The 19,914-nt window shown below is 31.4% G+C and overlaps 6 protein-coding genes across 8 annotated transcripts; 2 read left to right on the forward strand and 4 right to left on the reverse strand.

The window, feature by feature from the left end:
• Positions 1-64: 64 nt before the first annotated feature.
• On the forward strand, positions 65-4,955 carry LOC124931917 (ceramide kinase-like). 3 transcript variants are annotated; one of them, XM_047472499.1, is made up of 13 exons: positions 65-418; positions 708-863; positions 952-1,119; positions 1,247-1,339; positions 1,873-1,965; positions 2,277-2,502; positions 2,862-2,891; positions 3,361-3,445; positions 3,554-3,703; positions 3,798-3,899; positions 4,005-4,385; positions 4,477-4,543; positions 4,620-4,955. In XM_047472499.1, exons 1-13 carry the CDS (start codon positions 266-268, stop codon positions 4,755-4,757), a joined length of 1,842 nt encoding a protein of 613 aa, XP_047328455.1. In that variant the 5' UTR covers positions 65-265; the 3' UTR covers positions 4,758-4,955. The 3 variants fall into 3 exon arrangements, with proteins under 3 accessions (XP_047328455.1, XP_047328454.1, XP_047328457.1); XM_047472498.1 differs by having other exon boundaries at positions 66-418; positions 705-863; XM_047472501.1 differs by having other exon boundaries at positions 66-418; positions 705-863; positions 3,364-3,445.
• Positions 4,956-6,020: 1,065 nt separating this feature from the next.
• Positions 6,021-7,519, forward strand: LOC124931803 (derlin-1-like). The gene is made up of 6 exons (XM_047472364.1): positions 6,021-6,150; positions 6,228-6,437; positions 6,502-6,595; positions 6,675-6,803; positions 6,870-7,030; positions 7,122-7,519. The coding sequence occupies exons 1-6, from the start codon at positions 6,134-6,136 to the stop codon at positions 7,357-7,359; spliced, it is 849 nt and encodes a 282-aa protein (XP_047328320.1). The 5' UTR covers positions 6,021-6,133; the 3' UTR covers positions 7,360-7,519.
• A 28-nt stretch (positions 7,520-7,547) lies between these two features.
• On the reverse strand, positions 7,548-9,349 carry LOC124929606 (F-box protein At5g07610-like). The gene is made up of 2 exons (XM_047470012.1): positions 8,588-9,349; positions 7,548-8,036 (listed from the first exon to the last, which is right to left on the reverse strand). The coding sequence occupies exons 1-2, from the start codon at positions 9,347-9,349 to the stop codon at positions 7,548-7,550; spliced, it is 1,251 nt and encodes a 416-aa protein (XP_047325968.1).
• A 676-nt stretch (positions 9,350-10,025) lies between these two features.
• On the reverse strand, positions 10,026-10,857 carry LOC124932894. Its single transcript, XM_047473605.1, has one exon. The coding sequence runs from the start codon at positions 10,854-10,856 to the stop codon at positions 10,038-10,040; it is 819 nt and encodes a 272-aa protein (XP_047329561.1). The 5' UTR covers position 10,857; the 3' UTR covers positions 10,026-10,037.
• Positions 10,858-12,953: 2,096 nt separating this feature from the next.
• Positions 12,954-15,419, reverse strand: LOC124932746 (F-box protein At5g07610-like). Its single transcript, XM_047473425.1, has 2 exons — positions 14,656-15,419; positions 12,954-13,521 (listed from the first exon to the last, which is right to left on the reverse strand). The coding sequence occupies exons 1-2, from the start codon at positions 15,403-15,405 to the stop codon at positions 12,994-12,996; spliced, it is 1,278 nt and encodes a 425-aa protein (XP_047329381.1). The 5' UTR covers positions 15,406-15,419; the 3' UTR covers positions 12,954-12,993.
• A 1,200-nt stretch (positions 15,420-16,619) lies between these two features.
• LOC124930714 (F-box protein At5g07610-like) lies at positions 16,620-19,006 on the reverse strand. Its single transcript, XM_047471060.1, has 2 exons — positions 18,218-19,006; positions 16,620-17,295 (listed from the first exon to the last, which is right to left on the reverse strand). Exons 1-2 carry the CDS (start codon positions 18,968-18,970, stop codon positions 16,759-16,761), a joined length of 1,290 nt encoding a protein of 429 aa, XP_047327016.1. The 5' UTR covers positions 18,971-19,006; the 3' UTR covers positions 16,620-16,758.
• Positions 19,007-19,914: the final 908 nt, after the last annotated feature.

Here is a 19,914-nt window from a genome sequence, read left to right on the forward strand (position 1 = left end):
TTTTAAATAAAATTATTATACAAAATAATAATAATAATAAATCCGAGTTTTCTTGCTCTCCTCGGTCCTTCGCTTGTGACTGGCTCATGGCCGGAAACCACGATACCTTGTTTCTAGTCAATACAGATCTCAGCACTTCACAATTTTGTTTTATCACACTATCTTCTGCAATCTGTAGGTAAAAACTGGGAATTCGTGTCCGTAGAAATCGGGATACTAAGGAAATAACTTTGGTCGGAGATAGTTGTGTCGGTTTTCTGGGAAAATGGAAGGAATCGATGATTCTCCAGCTACTGAATTGAATGGAAGAGAAAGCCTAATAATGAGTTCGAATCTTATACTGGATGGCGTCGGAGGGGTGTTTCTCTCCCTTACTTCTGTTGGGATGCATTGGCAAGTAATTGAATCCATATGCAATGTAAGAACTCTTCATTGTTTTATGACCCACCTGTGACCAGTGGTGATCTCGTTTAAACATGTCATTTTGATATATTTTGAGTTTTTCTGCTCAAGATAATTGAGTTAATTGAGAATTAGGGTGTGTTTTCACTTCTTTATTACTTTGGAACGTTGGTTTGACTCTGATTACAGAAAGATTGTTCTCTTACTGTTACTAAAGTGAGAATCCATGTTTATTTATCTTCTGATAAGCAAGATCTGCTTACGGGGACGTTCTTACTTTTGTATGCATTTTGTTATGGCAGCAGGAAGAATTGTCTTGTCTGGGTATACAACTTGTTTCTAAACGTGAAACTGATGTAGAATTCTCCAACATCTATGCTGCTGAGTTAATAAACTGGGGCCCTGTTCATGTATCTGTTCTTGCAGATGCAAAAGAATTTCTCTTGGGTCATTCATCTGGTGTAAGATGCATCTTCAAATCCTCCATCTTTGTTGGAACTTAATTAGATTCTTCTCTTATTAAGATTTGATCCTTTGTGCATGCTGCAGATGTACCGCTTTAGTGTGCATGTTGTCCAGAGGTCCAACAGCCAACCTTCTATCTGGATCCCATCTGTCTTCACTTTTGGCAGTGAAGATTTGCAAGTCTGCCAAATGTGGGTAAATCAGATCAATAATTCTCTTAACCGGGAGATGGGCCGACCCAAGAATCTTCTGGTAGATTCCCTAAGAGATCATGTTTTTTTTCGTTCATAAGCATTGTTAAAATGACTTTTCACTTATTTAAGTTCAAAATCTAAATAAGTGGCAGCAACATTTTTCCAGACTTTGTTTTGTTGGCTAGGTTTTTGTCCATCCAAAGAGCGGAAAGGGTAATGGATGTAAGCATTGGGAATTAGTCGCTCCTATATTTTCACATGCAAGAATACAAACCAAGGTAGAGCTTTTTGTTAGGTATCTATTTCATGGTTCTTTTGATTTTCCCTTTTATGTGAATTTTCTATATAGGAATGAGTTTCATTTCATTATAATTGAATCGTGATATGGAAATATCCTTTGTTTTTCTCTCAATTATAGATGTTATTGACACATTTGAGAACTTTTAATTCAATCAAGAGAGAATCCATTGCAATTGATTCCAAATTATCATTGTATTGTGGTGGCAAGTGAAGGTTTATTGTGGTTATGAGTTGTTTAGATTGACTTTAGTGATCACAATTGTTGGTGATCTTTTTGTTAATGATTTGAGTTGTTTCTTGATAATTTATGATAATTCATGTCATAACTAGAACTGGACTGTTTTTTTGGATGGGTTTCACCATTTGGTTGTGATCAACGCGATTAAATGGATCAATGAAAAGAGATTCTTCTTTAAAAAACAGTGCTCCATTATATATATGATTTGGTATATAGCTTTTACAACGTGTGATGCCCTCTCTAACATTGTTTCATTTTTTGTTTGTTGATAAGGTGATAGTGACAGAGAGAGCTGGAGAAGCATATGATATGATGTTATCTATTACAAATAAGGAGCTGAATTCATACGATGGTGTCGTAGCAGTTGTAAGTGATGATACAGACCCTTTTGGAAACACTTATTGTTTTTGTATTTGAAAATGATCCATTTCCAAAAATAGAGAAACTTTGAAAACTAAATTTATTTAGAGATTGATTAAAAAAATTACCTTTGTCTCTGAAAACGAATCCAGAAACAAATATAATAAGTTTTTCAAATGGGGCTAAAAATGGGCAAAATAGATGAAATTGTGATGGCTAGTTTGCAATGTGGTCATTTTTGGCACACTATTGCAATGGTCATTCCACAGTCTTGAATTCATTCCAATTAGTCTTTATGCCATTCAGTTTTCTTGTAGGGTGGTGATGGTTTTTTCAATGAGATCCTTAATGGTCTTCTTGCATCAAGACTTAAAGTACCTTTACCGCCAGCTCCATCTGATATTCATCCTGCTACCGAGAAAGGGATCAGTCTTATGGTTAATCAGTCTCGTGAACAAACTGTAGAGGAGCCTTCTGATCATGCCGAAGACAGTTCTCCTCTTCTCTTAGGTCCATGTATCACTGAATCAACTACAACTGCAGGTATTGCTGTGTATTCAAACACCATAGTAGACTTCATTTGAATTTCATTATATGCTACATAATATGAAGCATGGAAAATTCTAAATAAATCAGATCCTCATAATCTAATCAGATTTCGTATTTTAAGAATTATATTTTCTCAATGGTCATTTTACTTTATTGCGAACAAGTATTGATGTTGTTGATTGGTTATGAAAGAATAAATTTTATTGCAATTGGTTGAAAAGTGATTTAACTGACCCAAGTGATCTTATAAATTGGGATGCTTATGTGGGAGTAATGATCTCATAGAAGGAGACAACAGAGTACAATATAAGAGTATATTGCTATTGTGCTCATCTCTGTCTTATCCAGTGCAGGAAATGAAGATGGCCGTGGCTGCAATTCTGGTAAGCTTATCCAATTCCTCTTAAGTTTTTTTTAAAGAAACAAATTATTTCAGAATTATTCGTCTGAAGTCATGAGCCTAGGCGTTAAAATCCTGTCGTTTATGCACAATGACAAAAGGCCATTTATACAGACAATAACAAGATCCCATATATGAGGTCCTATAGAAAACAACCCTAAACCCCACCCCAAATCCTAGAATGTCTGATACATCACGTCCTTATAAGTATGTCCAAATCAAATCCATTACATCCATACAAAGACAATCAAAACACATTCAATGACTATGTTCGTTTAAGGGAAGAATTGGTATTGGAATTGAGATCCAATCTCAATTTCTACTACACTTAAGAGTATGTTGAAATTGGAAGAAGTCCAACTGAACCCACACCTATACATTTTCACCCAAATATAAGAAAAATCAAATAAACTTGACATGTGATTTTTTATGGGTGGTTTCAATGCTTTCAGCAGAGGGGTCTGCATTTATTCTTCCAAATGAATGGTTTAGGCTTGGACTCATCCCCGCGGGATCCACAGATGCGATTGTAATATGGTAACTGTTAGACACTATTCAACTTTTTGCAGCCGTCACTGAATTCTTCTTGAGCCTACGCTTTTTTCCCTAAAATTTCTATACACGACATTATTCAACTTTTTGCAGCACCACTGGAGCTCGTGATCCAATGACATCTGCTTTGCATATTGTTCTTGGCAAAAGGGTACAACTTGATATTGCCCAAATTGTTAGGTGGAAAATGATGTCAACGTCAAAGACTGTTCCCTTTGTGCGATATGCAGCCTCTTTTTGTGGGTAATTTATCTTAGCTTATTTTTGTTGACAATGGCCATTTAAACCTTTTTATTTATATGCTAACTAAATAATTGTATGTGTATAATTTGGTTAGATATGGATTTTATGGTGATGTAATTACTGAGAGTGAGAAGTATCGTTGGATGGGACCCAAGCGGTATGATTATGCGGGAACTCTGGTGTTCCTCAATCACAGGTATCCCTCTTTTGAGGGAAGATTTGCTTCTGTCTTGATGCCTACCAATCTTGCTTCGGATTCTCAAAAGTGTTTTTGTTATATGTTATGTATTGATTTCTACAGGTCTTATGAGGCTGAAATAAGATACCTGGAATCTACTACAGATAACAAAAGTAGTTCAGATACAGTGTCTGATAATAGAAATAGAACAATATGGGGAAAATGGAAACCATCAGAAAAGGCAATTTGCTGTGTAAACTGCAAGGTTTGCAACACGAAACCAAATTGTACACTACAGATACCAACGAAGGTTTCATTGCAAGATGATGATATGGATGAAACAAGATGGGTAAAGACAAGAGGGCGGTACCTGAGCATTGGCGGTGCTATAATCTCTTGCCGAAATGAAAGAGCCCCTAATGGTCTTGTGGCTGATGCCCATCTCTCTGATGGATTCCTACATCTCATCATGATAAAAGACTGTCCTCATGCATTGTATCTTTGGTATGGTAATTAATTTACTTGAGTTGAGAATTGAGATCACTCTCTATATGTCTGTCTACTGAAATTAGATGTGTTTATTATTGGCATGCAGGCACTTGACTCAGCTCGCTAGAAATGGTGGAAGCCCTTTGGATTTCGAATTTGTTGAGCATCATAAAGTAAGTTTTCATCATATAAAAAAAGGAAACCCGATATAAATTGGTCTGATGATGTGTTGTCTGGAAAATGCAACAGACTAAGGCTTTTACATTTACATCGATCGGGAAGGAAAGCGTGTGGAACCTGGATGGTGAGTTGTTTCAAGCTCACCAATTGTCTGCGCAAGTACTACGAGGTCTGGTTAGCTTGTTTGCAACTGGACCCGACACTTAGAATTATACTTTATTTAGATACATAGTAACATAGAGTTGATTCTCTAAAGTAGTCAGGCACTGATCGATATTGTTTCATGTATCCATGATCGATAAAGAAAGTAAGACGAGAGGATAGAATAAAACTAGACTGGACGCCGCACATAATCTCATTGTTTCTATTTATGCTTCAAATAAACATGAACAAGAAGATTTGCAGAAATGGTTAATACTTGGTAATTACTAATTGTGCATTCTTGTCAAAATTAGGGTGAGTTTATTCTGATTTTAAGATAATAAAAGAGTAGTAATAGGAGAAAAAATTTGAAAGAGGGAACGAAGAAGAAGAAAATGACTTGATATCATTTTATTGACTGAAAAAATGATAAAGAATGGGTAAAAATAAAAAAGATAAAATTTATTTTTCTTAATAAAAATATTAATATATAATAATAAAATAATTTGTTTTTTAAATATATATTATAGTATTTTAGTTAATAAATAAATTAATTTAATTAATAATAATAATAAAATATATAAAATATTTTTTTTATTATATTTAAATTTTTATAAATAAACCTCATAAATGTATTCATGTTAATAATGAGATGAAAGAAGAAATACAAATATCAAAAATGACAAAAGGGATTTTGTTTTATCTAAATATCTTAAATTTGACGTGAATTTAACTCAGTTTTAATTTGATTCTGATCATAATTGTAAATAAAATATTATTAAATTGTAAGAACTGCCTCCAAAATAAAAATAAAAATAAAGTTTTAACGTTGACTAGCACTAGTCAAGTCTTCCCACTAGTGTTTCAATTTCCCTTTCCCATCATGACAGCTATTTGGCCATATACTTTATTTTTTCTTTTTTTATTAAACAATATATTATTTGTGCATAAATAAAAATAACATATTTTGAATTTACTTCCAATAAAATAGTACAGGCAAAGTAATATAAAAGTAATTTATGATAAATGTTCCCAAAAAAAAATATTTTAGTAAATTTTGATAGCCTGTGTGTTTGATTTAATGGGTTTTCTTTTCTAAAAAAAAGAAAAGAAAAAAAAATAGAAGAGGTCAAAGTACGCCAGTACCGTTGGTGCTAAAAGTCCAATTAAGACCTACCCTAGCTCATTAATTTGTTTTTTTTTAATAATTCAACCTAAATAAAATAATTTTTCTTTCAAACAAATAAATAATATTGAAAAAAAGGAAGTTATTTTAGTCGGCACTCTCAACTTATAATAATGAAAAACAGATTTTTATTTGAGTCTGTTATTTGTTCGTTTTCCCAAAGTATGAGGGTCATTTTATACTTCTTCTCCATTTAAACAAACCATTCCACACCAGCCTGCAGCCTGTAATCAGTAGACAGAGAGATCAAACAAAGATGTCAAGTCCCATGCAGTAAGCTATCTCAATTTAAACTCTTCTTTATCCAAATGATGATGAATTGATACTGATTTGTTTGTTTGTTTTTGAAGATACTACAATGATCTTCCTCCGGTGTCGAAAACGTACGTTTTGACCTGTTTTGTGTTATCGGCAACGTATGAAGTGGGTCTTTACGATTATGAAATAATTGCTCTATCCTACAAAGACGTCATAAAGCGTTTTCAGGTCTGGAGACTAATCACCAATTTCTTCTTCCTGGCACCCTTTTCCCTTACCTTTGCCTTCCGCGTTCTGTTAGTGTAAGTTCTTCCTCTTCCTCTTCCTTTAATTAATTGTCTGTTGTTTTAATTATTTGATGATCAGTTTAAGGCACGGTGTCCAGTTGGAAAAGAGTACATATGACAAGAGAAGTGCAGATTTCCTATGGATGTTTATCTTTGGAGCCTTTTCACTTCTGGTTAATCAATCACTCTCATCTCTCCTTATAATTAATTAATTAATTAATTAATTAATTAATAATTGTTGAATATATATAGGCAATCTCCATCATTCCTTTCTTGTGGTCGCCGTTCATGGGTGGCTCCTTGGTTTTCATGATCGTCTACAACTGGAGTCGAGAGTTCCCCAATGCCCGTGTCAATATCTATGGCCTTTTCGAACTCAAGGTATTCAATTCATTATCATCATCTTCTGATCTTAAACTCATGTCTTATTATTATTATTATTTGCAGGGATTTTATTTGCCTTGGTACATGATTGCAATAGATCTGATTCTTGGAAGTCCCTTAAAACCAGACCTAATTGGAATGGCGGCAGGCCATCTCTATTATTTCTTGACAGTTCTTTATCCTCTTTCAACTGGAAGAAACATTTTAAAGACTCCTTTTTGGGTGTATCCTTTTAACTATATTAATTATTATTTTATTATTTAATCAAATTAATTATTATAATATAGTATAATCCTTGACTGTTTAATTTTCTAGTCACAAACTGGTGGCCTATTGGGGAAAAGGAACTCAAATGAATAGTCCTGCGGCGAGTAGTAGTCGGACTTCTTCTGCTTTTAAAGGCAGAGGCCGACGTTTGGATGGGGGAAGATCAATGGGCTCGCCAGAAGAAGACCAAGATGGCGTGGCTCAGCCCAATCAAGCTAATAATAATAATGGAGTTGTCTTTCGTGGCCAAGGCCATAGACTAGGAGCAGGTGGTGGTACTCGTTGATGATATCTCTCATTTTCAAATAATGGGTTTTTGTATCGAACTTAAAGCAAGCAAGCAGAGAAATTAAGAGATTGACCCATTAATTAATATTCAACTTAATACTTCATGATTGTAAAATAAAATGAATGTTTTCGTAATATTAATTGTTATTGAGTTTGAACCTGATTATTTAAACAAACAAAAAGAAATCATGGGGAAGTAGTAAAAAGAGATTCAATGTAGTGATGAGATCGCTCATCTCGTTCATAATACTTGATATCAACATCACATATCTCCATGAAACTCTCTTCCTCCTCAAGATTGAACCTTATCATCTTCCCCGGTATACTCACCACCAGAAACGGCGCCGGCGACGTCGTCGTCTTGCTAATTAACTTCTCATCCCTCCACACCAGAGAGATAACATCGAATGTGTAAGGCGAATTAGTCCTTCCCGGCAACCTCTTCAACATCAGAGGGAACGCCTTTCCCACCTCAAAAAGATCGATATTGTATTTCATCACCCATCCTGACGAGAAATCACTTTCCATCTCATACACTTTTACCTTCGTTGTTGCCTTGTAAGTTTCGACCAGATATAGATGCCCGTTTGATTCCCCCACGCAGAACACCCTGTTGTACCAGAATCCCTCCTCAAATGTTAGTTCCGGGATGGTACCGATTCGCTCTTCGTCCACCTGGGTCAAAATATATGAAATTTATTAATTAATTAATTAATTAATTAAATGCCATCTCCTATCTGCTTGATCAATTGATCATGTATATTAAATAAATAAAATGAGTAATATTAATAATGACTATATATAATCCCTCATAAATTAAAATAATAATAATAAAACTCATCAAGTATATATCATGCAGCATGAGATCTACTTTGAAATTGTTACTCTTAATTCTTCTAGACAAGTTGACTAATGAAAAGTTGTTCATTTTAGACACTTATGTATATTTTTAATAATAAAACATGTTCTTTATTTTTACTAGCTAGCTAGCTAGCTAGGCAGATAATTAATAGTCAATTATGACTGACTCCCTTTGAAATAATTGTTATTTAAATTAAAATATCCTGATTGTAATAGACATTACGAGATAATATTATTAGTGTTATTGGTTGTCAAATGAATAAAAATTAAAGTATGGTGCCAACTAAATTTAATAAATAAATAAATAAATAAATAGTGATAAATAATTATTCAAAATGATTTATGAATATATATATATATACAACCTGGAAGAAGAGAGATTCCCCGGAGACGGCGAACCACACTATCGCGCCATTCCAGTTGACACCCCGGTGGAAACTGATAATGTGTCTCTTGGGCACGGTGATTGTAACAATTGAGGCGTTCCATGATCGTGTTTCCGATGAGTAGATCTCGAGTTGATAATGGGTAGGAGGAGCTGAGCAATATTCCTCGTCGATTTTACTACGGACGCTGACCAATTTATAGTGAGGCGATTTGGAAGGATCAAAAGCCATCGTCAATCCATCGAGATGAAGATTAGATAGAGATGGTTGAGGCAGAGTAGTGAATTGTCTTGTGGATGGATTTATGACATGATAATAGGAAGCTCTTGGGTTTAATCTTCTGTGAACTACACAGCAAATGAGACCGTTGTTGGAATTCATGAAAGTGATGTCATATAGATAAGGGAAGAATTCGAGATTTGGAGGATATGTCGTTGTAGTAGAAGAAGAAGAAGAAGAAAAATTCATCATGTTAATATTGTTGTTGTCTAAAGGGATGAAATCAATATGTGGGAGATCACATACATATGCGGTTGAAAACCAGTGGTAAAACAAGCCCGAAGGTGGTGATGATGTGGGTCGCCAGCGGCGGGCAAAACGCGGATCTGAGATGAGAGATAGCCATTGTTTGGAGACTGACTTGAATCGCAGAAGAGACTTTATAGGCAAACGCAGTAGAATTTGTAACAACAGGTCCTCGTTGGAGCCAACTTTATCCGATGAAGAAGAAGAAGAACTCATCATCAAACGCCCGATCTCTAGTAGTAATGTGTTGTTCACTTCTATATATATATCACCATTCCATTGACTATTCAAAATTATAACTCCTAAGTAGCGAAAGATTTGCAAGGGAAGTATGACTATGTCAGATAATTAAATATAATTTTTAATTTACATTTACTCAATTTGTAAATATGAAATAAGTATAACATTTTCAAATACTCATCTAAAACTTTGCTTATGTGCACGGTAGATAATAATACAATCGTTCTTTATCTTAACAAATAATTCCATGAGAAGACCTTTGCCATTTGACACTAACTCTCTTACAAATAATTAGAGGCTGATTGATAGCTTTATTTAATAAAAAATTAATTATAATGTTATTTATTTTTTCAAAATAACAATTATACATAATTTATTAATATTTACAAGCATCACATTAAATGAAAATAATTTCTTTACAAAAGTACATTCATTAAAGATCAATGTTCATCATCTTCTACTATCTTTCTAATGAGTATTTTATTGTCGTGGCACATTAAAATCGGAGAAGATAAAATGCAAACCAATACTCAAGAATCTAAAGAATCCAACAATGTATTTTCATCAAACAAACAAACAAACAAAACAATGTACATGAGGGCAAAAACAAGAGAGTGCCCGAGAAAGAAAAAAACAAAAAATATATGTTTGAAGAATTTGATCTCTAGAGGAGCTTGTGATAACAATTTTTACCAGAAAGTAGAATTTGAGACCCTTTTCCGCAAGAACAATTCAATTGAATGATCAATGAATTTCCATGTCTTTCAACACTTATGGTCTCTGTTTCTTCTTCTTCTCCTTCGTGTCTTTCAATCACCTTTTCATCTTCTTTCTCACAATTCCTCATTTCTATTGAGCCCCCATTTTCTTCTTCTTCATCATCATCCTCATCATCGATATCTTCCCAGTACTGGATCATCTCTTTCAGCTGTTCTTTCATCTTCTTCATCTTGTTGTAACTAGGGTTTTCAACCCTAACGATCGAACTGGGTCCAATTTCTCCTGAAATTGGAAACTGCGAGGTATCCAGTAAACCTAATGGAGGTGGGTCAGACACGGATCGGACGAGAGGCCGCGGAAGAGGAGGGAGAGACGAGAATGCCCTCGCCGGCGATGAAGTTGTCAAGATTTCTCCGGCCTTTGGTCCAAATTCAGAGGAGATAATGGAATCGGAGTTCCAGCGGTGGAGCGAATTCCCTGCGATTGGAGATTTCGCGAATTCGCAGACGTTGCCGTCGTTAGAGGCGGCAGAGGGGGAGAAAAGTAGTTTTTTCTTTGGACTGGGTGAAAGTAGGGAAGAAGAGTGCGAACGCTTCTTGATAAAACAACCGCAGGCAGAGCAATGGTGGGACAGGGGAGGGCGGTGGTCGGCGGAGGTGGTGTCTGTGAGAGTGTTTCTCAAGTTCAAGGTAGCGATGCCATTTATGGCGCCGAACTCATTAGCGTCTTCTTGATTACCCATTTCTTGATGAAAGTTCTGCATTTCTCCAACAATATTCTAGAACAAGAAGAAGACCAAGTGTATGTATGCTTAATTTTTAAATACGACTCATATTTATAAGCTTTTTTTTTTAACACTTGGTTAGTTTTTCTTTTTAGAAAATTATTCATTTGTTATTGATTGTAGAAAATTATAATGATATAAACATAATTTGATTATGATTGAAATTATAATATGATTGTGATTAAGAAAATAAATATTTATATCAAATTAATTAAGTAGAAGAAATACACTATAATATGAATTGTAATATAAAACTTCATTTGTGTATATAAAGAAAATACAATACATGTTAGTTACAATTGATCATTAATGTTTTTAGTTCAAGAACTAAACAATAATTTAATTGTTTAAAAAAAAATCTTATGCGAAACCATAAAACAGTATTTTTTTTTTACTTTTTATAATTTTTCAATAAAATCATAATTCTCACAAGACATACAATTGTAAAAATACTAATTTACAATTAGAGTTTGTTTGATTTCAAACACTTCATTTATCGATCAAAATAGAATGAAAAAATTATTTTATTTTATAAAAATAAAATTAAAATAACTTGACCAAATAATTTTTTTTTTTTAAATTTGATATAAATAAGATTTATTTAATTATAACGATAGATATAAAAAAAAAAAAAAACACTAAGTTCAAAAATATCCACGTAAGTTAAAAATAAGGTAATCAACTAACAATAAAAGTAAGATCTACTGAAGCTGAGTGATCACTTGTTTCTGAAAAAATTTAAGAACTAAAATAAATGAAAGGTCAACATTTGTGACATGAAAAAGAAAAGTGAGGCAAAAGCATACAAAAGGTAAACTAACTTAATACAATCATTTTTTTTAATTTACAACTTAAAAGAGCGAAGTATTGTAATCTTTAAATGTGTAGATTTGAAAAACAAACATAATTAAAATAGTTGTTCTCAACCTTAATGTTTAGGTTTAAAAATTGAAACATAACATTAACCATTCAGGCATTAACTTGAAAAAATAATTTAGATTATTTATAGATCTTAACCTTACAGTGTGATTTGAAAAATGAAATATAACAAATGAAGTTATTAATTAACAATGCATTTAAGTATATTAAGTTACGTTTATTTAGTAGTGGGGTCGGGTTTCAGATTCTATACGCCCATCATCTATCCGAGAACTCGTGAACCTAATCCCATATCAACAACTTCTCTAATCTTCATTAAAAAATTGATTAGGAAACAAATAGTATATTACTTCAAACATTGAAACTAAAGTAATAATTCTAGATCTCTAAATAATTATTTTTATTAGAAAAAAAACAATCCATTTAACATTAATCTAATAGTAGAAAATTATATGAATTGCAATGATAAGCATTTCATACTAAGAAATCTTTAATAATGTAGGTATTAGTCAAAACTATAATAAAATAACTAGGTAATAACTAAAATATGTTTTTTTAAGGATAATAGTATAAAAAGGAACATAAGAATTTTATCTTTTATCCATGTATAAAATTGCGATCACTCGACTTTATTTTCATCTTTCATCCTCAATTAGTCTTCCTCCCTCAAGTAGTCACTCAAGATGAATTGCGCTCAATATTTAAGGCAAGGAATGAAAGCGAAGTTGTGCTGAGACAAAGAAGGAGAGAAATGAGAGAAAGAAGAGTATGGTCCATTTTAGTGTTTTTAAATTAGGATTTTATTTATTTATTTAATAAAAAAGAAATACGTGACAAATTAAATAAATATGTGTCAAGGTAAAGAAAGTAAAAATAAAATGTTGTCATAGACTGACATTTGGCCTAAAGGATTAATATGTGAAAGTTTGAGCCCATATGGCTAGACCATTTCAAATTATAATTTGTTAAAAATAGTGTGTTTATGCATATGAATTTGAATAAATATATCACATGTATTAATCATAAAAAAGATAGTATAATATTAAATTACCTTTTTTAATGTTCAACTAATGAATTTCTTATAATTTTGAATTAAAGATGACTAATTGACATTCCATGCATGTTCAAACATTTCCCATTTTTCTTACTTGGACCCTTAGTATATATGAAGTTAAGCATGCAGTAAATTAATAAAATCCAAATTAACGATTTTAGATGATAATGATGATCATATAAATCATGGGTCAGTACTAAAAAGGCATTGAATGTAATGATGAGTATCTGCACAGAAGAATCTATAATTGCATTCGTGATACACCTCTTCTCGTTCACAATACTCTCCATGAATATCAACATCACACATCTCCATGAAACTATTCTCCTCATCAAGATTCACCCTTATCAAGTACTTCTCAGGTATAGTCATCACCAGAAAAGGCGTCGTCTTGCCCTGATCCCCGTTACTCTGATCATCCTTCTTCCATACCATAGAGAGAATTTGGAAGGAGACACTTCGCGGCAGGCTCTCCAACATCAGAGGGAACGCTTTTCCGACTTCAAAAAGATCGACACTGTATTTCATCACCCATCCTGCTGAGAAATCACTTTCCATCTCATACACTTTTACCGACGTTTTTGGCGAGTAAGTTACGACCAAATATAGATGCCCGTCTGATTCCCCCACGCAGAAAAGCCTGTCGTACCAGAATCCCTCCTCAAATGTCAGTTCTGGGATTTTATTGCTAAAGATTCGCTCTTCCTCAATCTGCATAGATATATAGCTAGTTTCATTATTTAGTCTATAAAAGTTTTTAATTGATTTAATTATTAAAATATTATTTTTATTTAAAATTAATAAAAAAAACATAAATATTTTAATATTTTATATAATTGATAGTTAGAATATAGTAATATGATATATATATAAAAAACTTCTTAAAAAAACTAAGATCTTATATATGAGTTGAATTATTAAATTTTATAAAAAAATGATAAATGGGAATAATTTAATAACTTAATTGATAAAACTATAGATGATATCAGAATTATTATTTAAATTAACAAAAAAAAAATAATATTCACCTTGTTCATTAGGATAAAATTAAAATTTTATAATAATTAATATTGAATTATAATTCAATTTAATTTATATGTTTAAAAAAATTATAAAATTTTAATTCAAATTTAAATTTTATGTTTGAAAAATTATAATAAAAATAATTTTAATATATATTATTTATGTTATTAAAATATTTATTTAACACAATTTATCATAAAAAATCAAAAAAGTATATTATAAATAAATTCTCAATACAAAAAAAAATGAATGATTAGATATTATACTTTTAAATTAAAAATATATATATTTTATGAAAATAAAATATCATTTTAAAATGTTAACTGATTTGAAATTTAAACTTTTTAAATTTAAAAAATATATATGTTTAACCTATTAATTATGTTATAAATAATAAAATAATTTATTTGAAAAACATAAAAGAAAATATTGATATTACAATTCTCAACTCAGAAAAAAAAATAGAATTAAGAATATAAAAATTACACATATTTAAATTCTATTATAATTCAATTTTTAATTACGAAGTCAAAAAATTAAAATTACACCGTTTCATTTTATTTCAATTCTAATTTAATAGTTACCCTCTACACCCTAAATAAATGTTATTTTTAATCTTAATAATTTAATATAAATTAAAATATTATTTATTTACTTTTTTTTTAAATACATACACTAATTAAATAATTTTTTTTTTATAGTCTTTCATAACATTCTTAGATTTTATTTTATTCTCAAACAAAATATATTTATTTTCTTTCTACAAAATTAGAATTTAAAAAATGGTTCGATTAAACATAATAATTCTGTAAAATAATTAACCTGGAATAAGACCGAGTCGCCATAGCTGGAGAACCACAGAATCGCTCCATTCCAGTAAACGCCCCGGTGGAAACTCGGGTGTCTCTGCGGCGTGGTGAACGTTTCATTTGAGGCGTTCCATGATTGCGTTTCCGATGAGTAGATCTCGAGTTGATAATGGGTTGTAGTCGAGGAGGAGGAGCAGTCGAGGATGTCGCTAAGGAGGCTGACCAATTTATAGTGAGGCGATTTTGCAGGATCAAAAGCCATCGTCAAGCCATGGAGATGAAGATTAGTCGACAGTGATGGTTGAGGCAGAGTAGTGAATTGCCTTGTCGATGGATTTATGACATGATATGAAAATACTTTAATTGGTTTTAATTTGCTGCAAACTACACAGCAAAGGAGACCGTTGGCGGAGTTCATGAATTTGACTCCATAGAGATAAGGGAAGAATTGGAGATTTGGAGGATATGTAGTAGAAGAGTTAATTTTATTGTCTAAAGGGATGAAATCAATATGTGGGAGAGATACATAAACGCTTAAAAACCAGTGAAAAAATAGGCCTGAAGGTGAGGAGGATGTGGGTCGCCAGCGGCGGGCAAATCGCTGATCTGAGATTACAGATTGCCATTGTTTGGAGACGGATTTGAATCGCAGAAGAGACTTTATGGGTAAACGTATTAGGATTTCTAGTAAGAGATCGTGATTAGAGCCAATTTCATCGGCGGAGGAAATACTAATGAAACCATCATCATTAACTATACTCATAATGTTTGAGAGCGGCTCTGCCATGGATTCTGTGTTTAAAGGATTTTAGCCCTTACTTCTATATATAGGAACTCGACCATTGACTAGTCAAAACTGTACATTCCGTGTTGATCAATAACAAAGAAAAGTTATATGTTTGAGTTTGACTAACTCCAATTATTTTTTTAATTTATTGTAGTTCGTATATCATCTTTTATATATTTACATTTTACGGGATAGATATTTTAAATGAGAACTAAAATTCCATCTCTCGTTTTCAAAACCAATTCTAGGGTTAATAACACTTCATAATTATATGATTGTGTATTTAAATCATTTTATTTATAATTAACTAATTTAATTTTAAAATTTTTAATATTTTTGGCCTTTCTTAGTTTAAATTATTTCAATAATCCAAATAAAAAAAATTAGAATTTGACTTTCTCTCCTCAATCATATATTACTTAATTCATTAATTAAAATATTAAAAATATATATATTTTAAATTATTATTTTTATTTTATCATTATTGTAACGTAAAAATTCGACCCTTCCCGGAAAGGAGTTTTCGTTTAAAATAAAACATCGATTTAGACTAACTTTGATTTTTTATAAAATTCACCACTTAATTTACTATTCGAGAATTATAAAATAAAAATATTTTATGTGTTCAAACGCATTTTAGAGATTCTATTATTGGTCCGGTGTTTAATACACATAAGAAAGGACTATCGTGTTATGTCTAACATGTCTGTAACATTACTATCTGTACCTTAAACTTTTGATCATTTACAAAAATATTATTTTATAATTTATTTATTCATCGTCATAGAGTATGCGTCAAAAGATAATTCAAGCAATAAATCTGTGTCTAATTTTGTATCATTATGTTCTATAGTATGCGTCTAAGTGATGGTCATAAATTTAAAACGTTATTAAATCAAATAAAATGTCAAAACATATGGAACAGATTCACAAAAGTTTAAGGACTGGGCGGTGGTTTCAGGTTTCAACATATAAGGTTATAGTGGGTGAGTTGGTTTAGGGTTTTGTATTTTGATAGTTTTTTATTTAAAAAGCAAAAGGTGTGGCATAATGTTCCAAGGATTAGACGAAAAGGGCACTCGAGGAAGGCAGTAGGCCCAACTAGATTTCAATTTTATTTTTCTTTCCAAGGCCGGCCCGGATATGAACAACTTTACAAAATACATACAACGGATATTCATTTTCAAATCTAGTTCAAAATAATCTAAATATAATATCAAGCAAGATCCTGCAAGTTAGATCTTATTCAAAACAATAATCGTACTTTCCCATATTTAAGAACTACATGCATTAATATTGTGAAGTCTTAAAAACTTTTGTGATCATGAATCATGGTGAAGTAGTAAAAAGGGTTTCAATGTACTTATGACTATCGGCAGAGAAGTATCTAGTACATTCGTGATACACCTCTTCTCGTTCACAAAACTCTATATCAACATCACACATCGCCATGAAACTATTCTTCTCCTCATCCTCCTCCACTTCAAGATTCACCCTTATCATCTTCTCAGGTATAGTCACCACCAGAAACGGCGCCGTCTTTCCCTCCCCAATACTCACACGATCATGATCTTCCCCCCAAACCAGAGAAAGAATTTCGAAGGAAAAAGGAGAAGTTCTTCCCGGCAGCCTCTTTAACATCAGAGGAAACGCTTTTCCGACCTCAAAAAGATTGATATTGTATTTCATCACCCATCCTGAGAAATCACTTTCCATCTCATACACTTTTACCCACGTTTTTGGCATGTACGTTTCGACCAGATATAGATGTCCGTTTGATTCCCCCACACAGAACTCCCTGTCGTACCAGAATCCCACCTCAAATGTCAGAGCCGGGATATTCGTACTCATTCGCTCTTCCTCAATCTGAATATTATTTTACATATATTTATTATATCAAACATGAACCAGTCTTCTATTTTTATTTGGTATAATTATTAAAATATTTTTTATTTAAAATTAATAGAATAAAGTATAAATATTTGAGTATATTAATCGATCAAATAAAAAAAAATGATGGTTAATGATAGTAATATAAAAGATATAAAATTTCTACAAATTAAGTAAATTTAAAAAAAAAATCTAGAAAAAATCATATTAAATAATATAAGAGTGTGCTTTAAATTATTAAATTAAAAAAATAATAATAATAATTTAATAACTTCATTGATAAACTATAGATGTATTTTAATTAACAAAAAGAAAAACTATACTATCAACCTTTTTCCTTAATGTATGTTTTTAATGGGAATTGGAATTTCATTCAAAACTATAATAAGAATAAGAATAGAATTACCAAACATAAAAATTGAAATTAGACTTTATAATTTTAATTTTGTGATTACTAGACACAACTTATAATTATTTCTTATTTAAATATTTTTTCATTTTCTAGTGTATTTTTTATTAATTAAATTAAAATATTATTTATTTACTTTTTTAAATAAATATTTTTTTATTAAATATTAATATCATTTAACTTTTTTCTCTTTAATAATTCAATTTTTCATACTTTCATACCAAATAATATTATTTAAACTTTAAATGAGTTATTTAAATAACTCAAATTCAAACTATATCAATATTATTTGTCTTTTAAATTAACTACTTAATTCATTCTTAGAAAGAAAAAAAAAATATTCTCAAATAAAATATATTTATTTTACTTTTTATGAAATTAAAATTTAAAAAAATTATTCGATTAAACTGGTGAGAATAAGATAATACCTTCTATCAACTCTACCTAACACACTAACAACTAATTATAATAATTAAACATTATTTTAACCTGAAAGAAGACCGAGTCACCGGAGCTGACGAACCACACAATCGCTCCATTCCAGTAAACGCCCCGGTGGAAATTCGGGTGTCTCTCCGGCGTGGTGAACGTTTCAATTGAGGCGTTCCATGATCGCGTTTCCGATGAGTAGATCTCGAGTTGATAATGGGTGGTAGTAGTCGAGGAGGAGTCGATGTTGCTGCTACGGACGCTGACCAATTTATAGTGAGGCGATTTGGTAGGTTCAAAAGCCATCGTCAAGCCTTCGAGTTGAAGATGAGACAGAGATGGTTGAGGCAGAGTAGTGAATTGCCTTGTGGATGGATTTATGACATGATATGAAACTCTTGGTTTCAATTTGCTGCAAACTACACAGCAAATGAGACCGTTGGTGGAGTTCATGAAGGTGATTCCATAGAGATAAGGGAAGAATTCGAGATTTGGATATGTTGAAGAATTCATGTTGTTGTCTAAAGGGATGAAGTCAATGTGTGGGAGAGATACATAAACGTTTGAGAACCAATGGAAAAACAGGCCCGAAGGTGAGGATGTGGGTCGCCAGCGGCGGGTAAATCGCCGATCTGAGATCACAGATTGCCATTGTTTGGAGACGGATTTGAATCGCATAAGAGACTTTATAGGCAAACGTAATAGGATTTCTAACAAGAGGTCTTGGTTAGAGGCAACTTTATCAGCAGATGAAATACTAATGAAATCGTCATTAGTATTAATCATAATGCTTGAGATAGGTTCCTCTGCCATGGATTCTCTGTTTACTGTGTGTTTGGGAGAGGGTGAAAGGATTAGCCTTCACTTCTATAGGAACTTCACCATTGACAAGTCAAAATTGTCCACTCCGCGTTTGATAGAAAAAAAATTAAATATTTGAGTTTGACTGACTCAATTTTTAAATTTATCCTTGTATTGTCATATAAATGTAAACTAAATACATAAAAAAAAAAAAAACTACAAATATTTTAAATGAGAATTAAATTTTGAATTTTTTGTTTTACAAAACACTAAATTTAACCAATTTGAGTTATTGTAATGAGTTAATAACTATATAATTGTGTATTTAAATTATTTTGTTTAAAATATATCAATCGATTTTTTTTTTATTCTCTTGGTTTATTATTTTATTAACCAAAATAAAAAATAATCATTTCATTCACTTTCTCATTCATTCTATCACTTCATTAATTAATAAAAATAATAAATATCATTCTGTTTTAAATTATTATTAATTATTTTATCATTATATATTAATATTTTTTAAATATTTTTACCCAAAAAATCTCCACTTCTTAAAATTATCACAAGTTATTATTATTCTAAATAATCAAATTATTTAAATAACCTTTATCCTAACAACTCCTTAATTTGATTTTTTCCTTAATACTTTTCAAATAATAAACCATCAGCATAAAACACCAATAGAAAAAAACAACAAAATTGAGATAAAAAGTTGTGATGGGTAATTTTAACAAACTTCAATTGAATGGAATAAATAAATGTCAACTTTTGGAATAAAAACAAAAACCAATTTGACAAAAAAAAAAAATTAAAAGAGAAAAATATAATTATTATAAGTCTAGTGGGCTACAAATAAAGTAACTTAAAAGAATAAAATAAATATAAGAGGGGTAGAGATGAAGAAAGTAAATATATGGAAGCGTTGAATCCTGAGTCCAAATGTATATGGCAAT

This window comes from Impatiens glandulifera, chromosome 3 (genome assembly GCF_907164915.1).
Source record: "Impatiens glandulifera chromosome 3, dImpGla2.1, whole genome shotgun sequence".
Taxonomy (NCBI): domain Eukaryota; kingdom Viridiplantae; phylum Streptophyta; class Magnoliopsida; order Ericales; family Balsaminaceae; genus Impatiens; species Impatiens glandulifera.